The following is a 13,781-nucleotide window of genomic DNA, read 5'->3' as shown; positions in this document are numbered from 1 at the left end:
TCAGAGGCTGAAGTGCCTTGTAAATATTATTCTATTTAGAAGATGTTGTTCAAACGTGCTGCTCTATGTCAAGTGGCAAGAAAGCAAGCACAAAATCCCAGTTTATCTGAGAATTGAAAATTAAACTGGTATTAAAGATTCACATAGCAAAATAGTTTTTCTTCAAATTAATGAGAAACAAGCCAGGAAGAGTGGTTCTCCAGAAAGCTCACAAAAGGACTGACAAATTCATCCCTGGAAGTCACCCTGTGTTCTTCTGTGGCCTCACAAGTGCTGGACCGGGTGACATTTATGTATCAGAGCAATAAGCTAAACAGGAAACAATTTATGTCACCTAAAGCTTTTTAACAAATCGATGCAACTATTTGTAATTGCTTGTTTCACAAGATTAAAAGTGCTAAGGCCTGATCTTCACTCACGGATTTGTGGTCAACCTGACCTGTGCTTCCGTTGTTTAAAAAAAAAAAAAAAAGAATTGGTGATCAGCAGTGACTTCCATCAAGTAATCCATATTGCTAATATTTCTGGAATTTTAATGTAGTTACAATTTATAGCTGATCAAATGTGGTTACCTAAATTGCTGTTGCTAGTAGACAGTTTAACTGTCTTTATTAATTACAGTATAATTTAATGTTTGAGTACCAGCACTTGTGTTGGTCATTTTTACAGCTAGAGCAGTTATCTGCCTTATGACGAACCATTTTAGCATTTTCAATGGAAATTTGCTAATATGATGAGTGATAAAAATGTCACACGCCGGTAAATAATGATTATTGCTTTGGCTGAAATTAATTCTTGAAAGGCCGGTTACCTTCAAATTAACATTATAACTTGAAGCTTGTCTTTTTCCCCCGTTTTTCCTCCTCCCTGTATTCTTGGTATAAGCCAAAGAAAAGGCCGGTGGATCATTTCAAATGGATATATATGTGTATTTTGAGGGGTTACTAAGCATGGAATGTCATTTTACAATCAAGAGCAGAAATAAGATGATAGGGGGTTTTGTTTTTTTAAAAAATAAATGTTGTTTAAAAATAAATAGAAATCTAGAATGACAGCTTTCTAAGCCAAATATTGTCTCACAGTTAAACCAGTGTTTTTGTATGTAATTTAATTTCCCTCCAATGTGAATTCTGTCTTAAATCTTTCATCCATCAGTCAGTTCCTTAAATGAAGGTTTGAGACCCAACTTCACTTTATTTAAAGAAAGACTACTTTTGACTCAACTACAATAAAGATGAAAGATAAATTGTGATTACTAGCCTACACACAAATATGTAGTATCATCCAAGAAGGCACAGCCTAGTCAGTCAGAAAGACTAATTACAGTATGATTTAATCTTTTTTGGGGGGAAGGGAGAGTAAAAACTATCAGGCAGTTGATTAGTGTTGGTGTGAAACTGGTCTTCCTCAGTTTATTTAGGCTGTTGATATAAAGGTTCCCATTTAAAAGAAGCACCAACAGTTTGGGTTTGCTGCCTCGTTTATCTGAACGGCAAGCCTGAAATAAAGATGTCAGAGAATGTTCCTGCATTAGAACAATTCCTGAAATACAAATAAAAATGTCAAATGCATCAACCAGCAAAATCTCCACTAATGCAGTGTCATACATACTTGGTTTGGGTCTTTCAGTTGACTCCAAAAATGTGTACATATTTAATTTTACCAACTGCACATGCTCTAAGCAGTGTTTATGTTTAAGCCTGGTATTTAAAGGAACTTCAATTAACCCTAATTTATTTGTAGTAGCTAGAATAAGAATTAAGGGTTCAAATGTTTCACTAATTATCAGACTAGCAGGCTTTTAGACAGTGGCATAACTGTTGATGAAAAGGGGCTACTACTCTGCAAAATATGTATGAAAAAAAATCTGTTTTCCTGATAAGGTCTTTTCAAAACAGTGCTGAGGAAGAACACTTATATTTTATTCAGTGTCAGCTGGTCTTTGCCGAGTAACTGCAAGGGCAATTTTCAAGACGTCCACTGGCTTGTTATGTGCTCTGAATTATATACGTAATGGTTGTATGTCATTGTAGTTTGACCACCTAAAGTGCTGCTTTTGATATATACCAATTTAATTTTTTTACTCAGAGAATGCCCAAATTAATTCATCCTTATAAATGACAGAATAGTATTAGAGAGAAATAGCAGATTTTCCTAGAGGTCTGAAAATTCTTAAAAGATCTCAGAAATCAAGATAGTTTTTCTGGAAGTATTCAGTTACGGAAGCTTTTACTATTTGGTTCAGGGAAGGCGGCTATGAACCAGACCATACTTTTTGATAGAATATTTTTATAAAATCATTTGTTCTAATCTCAGCATTTATCTTTATATGCAAAAAGATTTCTTGATGAGAATATTATAGACGGTGCATGTTTTTGACATTAGCATTTTATTTGGATGACTAATCTTGCAGATGTGAAATTTAAATGAATTATTCATGAAATTGCTTTCTTCAGAAATTTTAGTTTGCTCTTAATGCTAGTTATTCAATATTTGTTTTTTCTATATAAAATATGATGGGAAAAAAAGCAGTGTGCTTCCTGGAGAGAACAGGTAACCTCCCCCTTTTCTGTGTTTTTTCCCCCTAATTCTCTAAGTGGAGACTTTCACTTTGAAATCCTGAGGGATGAGAGCTTCAGCCCTCAGTGATGATGAAAGCTTTTAGTTAAGATTGATTTTAATTCTGGGTTGGAAGCAGCTGGTGCTAAACCTAAGGCATATGCCGAACATACAGTCTCAGCAGGTCAGAAGGGGAAAGAAACTTAGGCGGTGGCGACTTTGACTACCAGTGTGAACAACCAGCATTTTTATTGCATTTGAGAATGCGATCATGTCAGTAATTAGTACTGACTACACAACATTTTTTTTTATTGTCTGTATCCACAGACACGGAATGATGGAATTACAGTTGATGTCAAGGAATGAGTTCCTTTTATGCCTTATCAAAACAGAACAAAAAGAAAAAAAATTCTTGTTACTGGCAGCACATCTCCACGGAGCACCATGCTCACAGTCCGGGCTGTACCATCTCCACGCAGGCTTCTGGGTAGCGCACGTCCTGAGAACTACACGGGGCCCACATAGATGCCTTTGGAATTGTTAAGTCTCATTCTCAGGAGAGAAAAGCCAAACCGACTCTCAAAAACATCCGGAATATCCAGAGGGTCTACCGTTTAGCAAAAGGTCCCCCAAAGATTCAGAATCCTGACAAACATGTTCTTCTTTGTACCCTTGGAAACGGAGATCAAGCTGGAATGTGGAAAGGAGAGGAAATCTTTTAACTTTTTTTTCCCCCATGATAAAATTGCTTATGACGAACATTGCATTTCGGGTGAAGAATCCAAAGTGTCTTTACCAGGTCTGATGGAACGCTGGGAATCAGGTCGGAGCTGTCCAAAGGTGGCGGGGCTGGCGGTCACTCTTCCCATTCATAAGCCTTGGTATTTCCTTTCACTGCTGGTACACTGCAGGCAGCGCTAACTTGTCTCACAAGGACAGACTAGGGACAATAGGATGGATCCTCATTCCTGACGGTGCATCTGTCTGATGCGAGGGACTGTTCTCCCTAAGGTACGCTTTTCTTTGGGAAAAAAAAAAGTAACAAAATTGTCTGTACATCTTGGCACCTTGTAAAGTTTTCTTTTTTTTTTTTTATACAAAAAGTTCAATAGCTTTGACACTCTCATGATTAATCACTACTTCACTGATAAACTTTGAAAGTGTGACCCTGGAATTTCATCATGCAAAGTATTTACTGCAGCAGGAGAAAACACTTTTTAAAACAACATTTTTTTTTTTTCTCTTTTCAAATGTATGAACTCATTTACGATAGCCAGGAGGGCAATGGTAGGATAAACACAAGGGATAGGAATGTATCAAAAAACAGATTAACACACACCCGCTAGCACACACACCAAAAAAACCTGTACAAGATGCTCTGATCAATGAGAACAGGGGAAAAAAAAATCTGTCAACTATGTTACAATTTAAAAGCCAAAAAAAAAAAAAAAGTTTGGGAGTTTCTCCCTCCCACATGTCAGGAAATGTCATTTGATATTCTTAAAGCAAGAATAACTAAATAAAATACATGTGCAGCATATTCTGCAATTCCATTACATACAGTAGTTTTTTTCCAAAGCTTTTTTTAAAAAAGTATTGTTAATATAAAGCAGTTGCACAAAAAGCAAAGGTGTTTTGACAAACAGGTGTATGCATTTATTCCTTTTTAGGAACAATATCTAAAAAAAGAACCACCCTCCGCCCTCCCCCAAAAAAGACAAAGAGTCACACAGACACATCGGGATATATGTACAACATAATAAACCCCATCCTAAAGAAGCAACTGGGATTACCCCCAAGGGATACAGAATCAGAATTGGAAACATCAGAGTGAAGTTTGCTTGCTGTAAAGCCTGAGATTCTTTTTTTTTTTTTTTTTCAGTTGGTTCTTCTGCAAGGCTGTGATACCTGCAAAGATACGTAAAATCTAATTTTTCTTTTTTTTTTCTTTTTGCTACAGTCTTTAGACTAAGCATGCAAGACATACGACTAAGTGCAACTGAGTGAAATGTATTTTTTTTTTTAAATTTTAATCATTCCCTAAAGGTTTGAACTGAGGTATGCGTACTAACAGTTTCTCATGCTGTTAACTTTACTCATGTCTAGCTACACATGCTGAGAATGAACTAATCTACCAGATTTTTATCCTCTTTTGAATACCAAACTAACCAGCAACCACTCAGTTTAGAAGCACAGGGCCCCCTTCCCATGACCCTGTCTGGCTACTGCCTGCACATCATGACGCTGCCTGGAAAAGTTGGGGAAAAAAAAATGTAAGTCTCGAGTGACCACAGACTGCCCTTTATAGAGAAAGCAGTGTGAAGCTTCAAAAGTAACTGCCAAAGAAGTTTTTCTACCAAGCTTGTGAGTGGACAGGAATGTTACTTTTTTTTTTTTTTCTTTTTAATGAAAAATGCTGAGGCAAGCCTAATCTGAAAGAAAGGAAGGAAAAAAAAAAAACCTTTAAAAAAAATAAAACAAAAACCTGGAGGATATATATGACAAGAGAAACTAAAATGAACGCAGTGATCATAGCACAGACCTTAAACAAAAGTGGCATATAATCTTTCTTTGAAAAGAAATGTCTTCTAGAAATACTATTACACAGTCTAGTTCAATTGTGGAAGCTTTTCTGTTCTCTCTGAATTTTACCTTCATTTTACCATAACTGTCTCCTGGACTGGACACCCCCTAAGTTTCATATGCCATACACTGTGGATTTTTTTTTTTTCCTTGGAGATGGTACATCCTTAATACTGTATCCTATTTCTCCCTTCAGTAGCCCCGTAATTTCTCTTTACAGGAATGAGTTTTGGTCTCTGTAGGAAGAAAACAAACAACAAAAAATGACTTAAAAAAAAAAAAGTAACTACTTTGGTTCCATTACCTACTTGGTCTCCTAAATGTCCTCTATGATGAAGGAGCAGTTGTCTCAAGTTAGCAATAGCCTATATCTCATCAATTGCCTCTAAATTATTTTGCCTCCTTTGATCAACAAGAAGAGGATATTTGGCTTCATCAGATAAAGCATAAAAACAGAGAACATAATTTAACTTTGTGGAATATCTTTGGTAATTTTAGGGGAAAAAAGGTACAAAGCATATAAATTAAGCTCTCCAAACGGCTCTCGAACTAAAACAAGAGCGACAGTCCTAGATAAATAAATGACAGGAAAGGAGGTGCAAGTGGAAGCATTGAGGGATTCCAAGGACTGAGGCTGTACTGACCTATGAGCACCACGTCCTGCACGTGCCGTTTGTTTCCCTGGGAGCCCAGGCCGGGCTGAGCCCCCATCTACCTGGTGTCTTGCGCCACTGGCGGCCGGGACTGGACTGGTGGGTGAGGCCGCCTCACACACTGGACTGCAGCACCAGGTCCGCAGAGGGGAAATTAACTCCTCAGCTTCTGCCGAGCCCAGTCCTCATTAACTCATGGAACAAGCTCAAATGGAAATCTGATTTGCATTCAAACAGATGAATGCCACCAAGCAGGTCTGAATGGATGTTTCCATTGGGGGCCACCAGCACTTTCTGCAGAGTTGCTCCGGGAAGCCAGCTTTGGGGCCATTTTGCAAACAAAGCAACTCATGCCAGTTTTAACAACTGTGAGAGCCTGAGGCCCATCTCAACCAGGTCTTTCCAGGGAGAGCCTTCTCTGGTCATGCACGCTGTCAGTGTGGTTTTTTTTTTTGGTTTTGGGGGAAGAGGGGCTGCTGCCTATGTCTCCTTGTGCTGGTAAATGCTGTGGCATTTATTAAGCATGACGGTAGATACAATATTTAAAAAAAAAAAAAAAAGGAAAATCTGAAACAACCCCCTTCCCACCTTCCAATACTGCTTTGTGAAATGAATCTGCATGGTTCCTAGGGTGTCTCTAAATTTTTTTTTTTCTGTCATTCATTCTCTTTCTGGCAGGAACTTCACGTCTGGGTGAGAGGACCTTCACATGTAGAGTGCAGCATTTGGGACCTTTTTGCAAAAGACCAAAACGGAATGTTTTCTGACTTTTGAGAAAACAGTGGTGATGTCTGAAGGGAAATGGAATGAGTGACAGAAAACTACGAACGAGAAATGACATTCAGCTTTGTATAATAAAAACACCTATTAACATTCATCACAAGGTACAGAAAACTTGAAGCCTCCAAGAGGCCGCGGGCCCAATGGAGGCCTGAGGTCAGAACTTAAAATGGTATAGGAGAAGCCAAAAAAAAAAAAAGGCAATACATTAAAAAGTTTGGGATAATTATTTTTAAACCCTCCCCCCAATACACACACAAAGGCCTTCCCCATCCCAACTGGAAGCAAAAAAAAAAAAAAAAATGGAGTAAAGGCAGTGATAATCAACATGCAGTACTGTGCAAATAGGTCGTCCATTGGAATCCTTAGATTCTGGGCAGAGGCTTGGTCTGCAGCTCAGGCGCACATGCTCAGTTGGGTGTCCTCGTTGTGCAACGTCGGAAGGACTGCAGTTCAAAGTCTGCTGCTAAAAGTGAATCAGTTTAGCGAATTTACAACACTGATGTTGACTGTTAAGAGAGGAAAATCCCCAGTACCAAACAAGTCCATCCAATGCACAGAGTACAAATTCCTTTTTTCAACAAAAAGTAGAAAAATCAAAAATACTCCCAAATGGGATTCTTGATGGCACTAAGAGTTAACACATTGCAGAGTTGTCAAAATGTAGTGAAAAATCCTCCAGACTGTACAACCAATGGAGAACGATTTCACTGCCAACTTTTGACATGTTTTGTTTTGTGTGTGTGTTTTCTCCCCCCAATCTTCACACTCTTGGGGTTGGCCTGCCCAGATGTTCACTCCATGTCCTCATTTACAGGTTCATCTTCGTAATCTCTGTCGTGGTCAAAATCTGGACTGTGGTTGGCTGTTGTCACTAAGGAGAGCGGCCCTTCAGCTTCCTCGGGGTCCAGAGGCTCTTCTTTGACGTGTACAGGATGCCTGGAAAAGCAAGAGAAGGGTCACTGAGGGGATTTCCCAACTCAAGGTAAGTTGGGTCTTCTGGGGGACACGGAAGCCACGGGCTAGGGCTCTGACGTTCTATACAGCAGCCACTAACCCCGTGTGACTATGAAAATTAAGACAGTTGAAAATTGTGCTTCTCAGCTGCACTGGCTACATTTTAAGTGCTCCAGGGCCGCCGTGTAGGCTACTGACTACCATACTGGACTGCACGGAGGGAGATTCCCATCAGCCCAGAAGGGTCCCTGGATGGAAGCATCAGTGGGGTCCTCCCACGGGGTTTCTAACAGTGCGATGTGCACGTGTGTCCACATGGGTTCTGGTTAAAATGCAGCCTGGGACTTTCCATCTCTGACCAGCACCCCACGGATGCTGCGAGTCCAAGGACACACTTTGGGTAGCAGCTGACAGGCTCTGGAGTGGCCTCCTGCACAGAGGAAAACACACCTTGAAATAATCCCCTGAACCAAGAACGGGTAACGCAAGGGGAGTTTGTGGGGACCAAAAACTGAGGCTGGGCTAATCGCGGCTTGCTGTGTGTTCTGCTTTGCTAGTTAACATGCAGAACCTGTAAAAGAACTCTCCGGAGACCGACCCCAAGCGAGGGTCTATCATTAATCAACTTCAAGCAAACACAGCAAAGAGACACCATGATACATGCTGGAAACTCCAAATTAATGCATATTTTTACAAACTGTCAATAAGGCAAGAAAAGCCCTGCCAGGAAACACAAACGGAGAGGAAAAGGTGCGCTCAACACAACAGTATGATAAGAAAGCAGAGCCCCGGTCAGAATAATAACGCTGTCAGCTGTAAACAAGGCTAAACAAGAGGCCCGGCTGGTAGCGGCCACCGGGACGCGCCGGGCTCTGATGAGATCTGCCAACGCGCTCATTACAGCCCAACGCACAGTTCACCCGAAGGGGCCGGCGGGGGACCACACGAAACCACTCCGATAACAACTGAGAAATGTTGTTCGTAAATCATATTTACAACCGATCCTTTTGCAAATACAAATTACTTTCTGTTGTGTGGCTTTTGATATGTAAAAGAGCCATTCAAGTTATAAAACCTGGTCCCCATTCAAGTTTTAAAAGAAAAAAAAAAAGATCCCATTGCAGGGACAGGCTACCAAGGGTGGATTTTTTCATTCGACTTTATCAAGTATTAGTAATAAGAGGTGGTGCTGGGGACTGCAGCCTCCCTAAATAATTGATGTTGTGTGCAAACCCTGAAGGCCACTTGAACCTTGAAAAACCAACAGAGGAGTGCTCCGAACTGCCCTTGCCACGGGGACCTCCAGAAGACCAACTGACTCTCAATTAGCAAGGCCTAGAGAGTGTTTGGAGGTGGATGTTGGGATAAATAGCTTTTAAAAAACAGAGCCCGTGTTCTTACAAACTATGTGCAAAATGAAATATGCCTAGGTTGTATTAGAGTATGTCTCACTAGTTTGGCTCCGTATATTCCTAATTTGTTAATGGTCCTATTTATTTGTTTTCAGCGTCAAGATCCAGGACCAGATGCATTATTTGCAGAGCCCAGTGCGAACTGAAAATGCATTTGAAACATTCATTGAGACTTTCCAGATGGAAACCGCTGAGCATTAAAACCTTCCAGCGTGGGATCCTTGTGAGAGTGTGTCCATCACATGCCTGGGAAGACAGCCCTGGTAGGCCCCTCCCCTATATTCTTTCGGGAAGAATTGGGTGTGTGGATTTTTATTCCCTTTTTAAAAAATCACCCATAAACCCTAGTTAAGGGAGGATATTTTGTTTTGTCTATCCTCTCCCATTTGAGGTCATGTTTTCACATATTGCAAACATAACAGGAACGTTATTTTGCTACCTTTACAGTTTTAATTTTTATGACTATATGAGACTCCACTGCGCTGACTGACAGGTTAGCCCCTTAATACTGGGCGTTTGGGGACTGTCTTTTTCTCGCTTCTGTACCCTTCAACCCCACTGTGCTCTTTGTTGTAATACAGTGACCACTTCTATCCATACTTCTGTTGATTTATCAGCTTAGGATAAATGTCTGAGAATGAAACTGTTGGAGCAGAGGCTAAAACATCTTATGGTTCTCATGATTTATTGCAATGTTAATTTCCAGAGAAGCTCTATCAATTTAGACTCAACCTCATCAGCCCCAAGTGTTGCTTTTCAAATACAGTGTGTTGCTGAGCAGGTATAAGGGAAGTTCCGGTTACCTTCAACTGCTTTTCTCGGGTGACTGACAATGGTGAATGTCACTTTATGTTTGGGCTTCATATTAGCACTATTGGAACTGTTACTTCACCCCCTCCTGTCCTCTGGTAGCATGCTTCTGGTAACAGTTTGGACAAGAGTGTTTTAGGGTTGTGTGTTGCCTGAACTGTGAGTCAGCTGTGTTTCCCATTTTCCTATTTTCATTTTTTTTCACAGTACCAGATATATTCATCTTTTCAGGTTTAGAAAGCTCAATCTGATGACAGAAGTGATACAAGGCTATGGGTGGGAGGGGTGGGAGACCCTATGAACAACTGGAGAGTCTTAATGAAGCTCTTTATAATTTGAGACTTTGACAAATGTTTGGCTAGGCAAAAGAAAAAATCAGGTATGTGTCACTTCCCCCGACCGCAACCCCAACAAGGTAGAGTTCACACGGGAGAGTATTTGGTTCCCCCCTGAAACCTGCAGGCAAACTTCAGTGAGATTATTTTCCATCCCAAAGACACAGGTGACGACCCTGTGCACCCTGGTTCAAACCCAGCACCTACTATCGAGTGGAGCCCCAGCAAAGGTGAACTGATCAGATCTATGGTGTGACAACCTGCCAACACAACCAGGTGAGATGTTAAGGCTTCTTAGAACTCCAGGGAAATGAGATCCAACTTCACGACACTCCGTGAAACCAGCAGACACCCCCTGAGCGGGGCCACTGCAGGAACATGGGCAAGTAGGGTTTTAGAGAATGAGAAAGAGCGGCTTTGCATGCAAGATCCATTTGAGGTAAGCCGCAAAGTCCTCAAGACACTGTGCTTCACAGTCACCCCCCTGCACCCTGGGAATCGGGGCCGCGCGTGGTGCCCCCTACGCTCACTGGTCACCTCCTCCCTTCTGACTCCTGCTTCCGAAAGGCCTTGCAGTGACTGACTGTGCCAAACCCCACATTTTCCTTCTTAGATCTAACTGCTTTCTTTAGCCACTGTGGGAACAGTAGGGTTTTTAACGTGAGCGGACTGCTGTCTAAAGGCACTGTGTTCCGAGAGTGTGGGGACAGCATGGAGTATGTGCTTTGTACGATAGCTCCTTTAGCTCCTCCCAGGACGAACGTATAATATTCCAAAGCCATACTTACGGGACGACTTTGTAGTGTTCCGAGAGAGAAAAAATGTAGTGGTATTTGAGTGTCACAGGGAAGGTAAGAAAGAATTCTATGTCAACGCTAGATAGCAGCTGGGCTGTTACTAACAGTGTCCTTTAAGCCTTGCTGTAAAGTGTACGATTTGACTTATTCCAATAGAATAGAAAGGTTAGGAGACAGTCTGCATCATAGCAGGTAATGCATGTTGGATAAGAATTAAAACTCCATCATTATAGACCTTGCTTAATGGAAATGTGAGATGAAAAAGGGTAACCATCTCCAGCACTGAGAGTAGGCACAGGAAATGGGCTGATGACATATAATTCTTTTTAGCAAAATAATTTATTGTACCATACACCTGTGAGATTTGAGCAACAAACAGTATGCTTTTTGACATCTTTATACAGGGTTTTTTTTTTTTTAAAAAAAAACCATCAGTAAAATCTTCACTCTGTTAAAAATTAACCTGAGAGCTGTGAAACAAGATTTCTGGCTATATTGGGGTTAACTCAAAGTTTCCATAAATTAACCTTATAGTGACTATTTTATACAGAAAAATTAGCATCAAACACTGCTGTGTGAGTTTTTATTCAAATATCTTTCCTTTATTTATTTTTTTTTTTTTAGTGATTTTTTTCTTTTACTATAAACACAGGAAAACACACCAACGAAACCTTGGGAGTTCTGTAGGTACTAGGAAAAACTCTCTCTTCCACTCAGTAGCTTCAGACGTTTTCGCTCCACAGTAAGTATTTCCTGAAGTAGCATACATAACAATTTATATTTGCTCTGAACTTCCTTAATATCTTAGTAAATACTCCTGTCATGACAATGATTTAAAGATGAATGCGGGTGTGATAATAAAGTCAGAAACACCAGGTTGCTAGAGGAAGGATGATATATGGCAGTGGCAGCGTGAGAGATAAACCCGTTCTTAAAATGTTGTGGAGGAAATGCTAAGGGACTGTTGTTATGAATTTAAAGAGACTATTTTCATCTTTAAAGATCCTTTTCAAAGCACTTTGGGCATGAAATTCAAATGCTAAATAATCAAATTTCAGATTCCTCCAAAGCCACCAATTACCCACACTGGCAGACAGCATTTTGCCTTTGTTGTGAGATGCCAATTCATTCTGTTGCTAATTGCTACAGGTCATATTTTCCATTCTGATCACTCAAATGCTCTTAAACTAAGATGTTGGTCAGTAATTCAGAAGCATTGTGTAGACAAGGGGTCTATTTCTAGGGGCCGACAGCATGGTAAACGCGGCATTGGTTTACTCCTGTAAAGCGGGCGTTGGTTTTACAGACACTTGCTAAGAGGGAGAAGCATCCCTGGTGAGTCCTACGTGGGAAAATGGGGTTTCTTTTCTCTTTGAAACCTCTTGCAAGAGAAGGAGCTGTGTCACCCTGCCTGCCTCCCATCGCCCACTCCCAGGGGCATCACACACGCAGGACGGACAGCCCTCACCCAGCACGCACGGTTCTGGGCGTGCTCATTATACTGCCGTCTGCTGCTATAATGCCCCTATTAATTTTCCTTTTGATATTTTAAGAGCAATCTATAAATCATGCCGTCTTTCCTTCGTGCCATCATTAATGCTTGGTAATAGCGCTTCAGCGTGGCGTGCGCGGCTCCCCATTATCCCACAACCAAGTCAACAAGCATCCTTTCCCGCCCTGCTGGGTTCAGCGCGCCGGCACGTTGAACAGACAGCGAACTCTGCCCCAGGATGCATACTGCTTCTAGGAGGAGAAGGTGAGGTGGCTGAAATAACGGCCCGAGCAGACGGAGCAAGGGCAAAGAGTGCAGGCATCATCCCCTTTGCGGCTCTGGGCGTTTGTGGGGCTGCAGGAGGCCCAGTGCCTTTATGGGTCAGATATAAGTAAGTGGTCCTTTTAGCTACGAACCGAGTTAAACACTTCTGGAAGCACCCACTTCTCCCTGGGTTCTAGGAAGTCAGAAATGACAGAAAAGCCGGGGGATCTGATAGCGGAGGTGCTGCAGTGGCCGGTACTCACACAGCTTGCAGAGGGGATCGGCCCGGACTGCTGTCGCTCTCGTTGCTGTTGGTGTGCTCCATCGCCCCGTTCAGCTCTTCCCGGATCGCGCTGGCCAGGTTGCCCAGAGTGGGGTTTCCCATGGAAGCGGTAGTGTATAGAGGTATACTGTTCTCAGCCATCGAAGCCTGCCATCAACCCAAAGAAAATGTATGAAGACACAAAGTGTACACAGACAGGGAGGCTATCAATTACAGGTGGGTTCGATGGTCTTCACTTTCAATTCATTCTGGTATAGTTGGCAAAGACAAGTGTCTAATAGGTCTAGAAGGGCTGTGCTTTAAGGGCCAAGCTGATGATGACACATGTCCCAAGCTGGGTTCCAAAGAGCTATAGCTGGAGGGACCGAGGTGCCTGTGAGGTGGAGGCACAAGCTTTAGACAAGGCTATCTCATAACGAGTTTTCTGTCTGACGCCTTTTTTCAAGAGGAACTGAATATTTCCAGATCACAGGGAAATGTAATGGAATTTTCATTTCTTTATCCACTTCGATGACTCCACTATTGGATATTAAAGATTTGATCAGATTATTCTGGCTGCAGAGCCCAAACTTATGAGAACTTCCATAAACATTTACGTCTCAGATCCTATAGAAAAGGAAGAGATTATAGAATTGGAATCAATTTTTATCTCCCCTCCCCATCATTTCTGTTTTAATGATTTTTGAATCTTTTTAGTGTACTCAGAGATAACTGGTTGAAGGTAACTCTATGCAATCTTTCAGGTTCCAACCAATCATCTGGAATTTGAGGACCAGGGAAAAACGAAATCTCTGGCAAAAGGAAGCTGTAAATCACATTTCTTTGGGGGTACGTAAGTACATCCATATCGAAGGTG

The 13,781-nt window shown here is 41.4% G+C and overlaps 1 protein-coding gene across 13 annotated transcripts in view; it reads right to left on the bottom strand.

Annotated features, from left to right (window-relative positions):
* Positions 1–2,783: 2,783 nt before the first annotated feature.
* FOXP1 (forkhead box P1) overlaps positions 2,784–13,781 on the bottom strand; it is a 613,036-nt gene continuing 602,038 nt past the window's right edge. For 12 of the 13 annotated variants that reach the window (XM_065933291.1, XM_065933292.1, XM_065933290.1 and 9 more), the window contains 2 exons: positions 12,906–13,072; positions 2,784–7,514 (listed from right to left, as the gene is read on the bottom strand). In XM_065933291.1, the coding sequence (XP_065789363.1) occupies positions 7,370–7,514; positions 12,906–13,072 (312 nt within the window). In that variant the 3' untranslated portion in view covers positions 2,784–7,369. The remainder of the gene's footprint in view (positions 7,515–12,905; positions 13,073–13,781) is intronic. The other variant, XR_010662980.1, reaches the window with a different exon arrangement.

This window comes from Muntiacus reevesi, chromosome 4, assembly GCF_963930625.1.
Source record: "Muntiacus reevesi chromosome 4, mMunRee1.1, whole genome shotgun sequence".
Classification (NCBI taxonomy): domain Eukaryota; kingdom Metazoa; phylum Chordata; class Mammalia; order Artiodactyla; family Cervidae; genus Muntiacus; species Muntiacus reevesi.
Note: the sequence above shows the minus strand (reverse complement) of the source record. Positions and strands in the feature narration are given on the sequence as shown.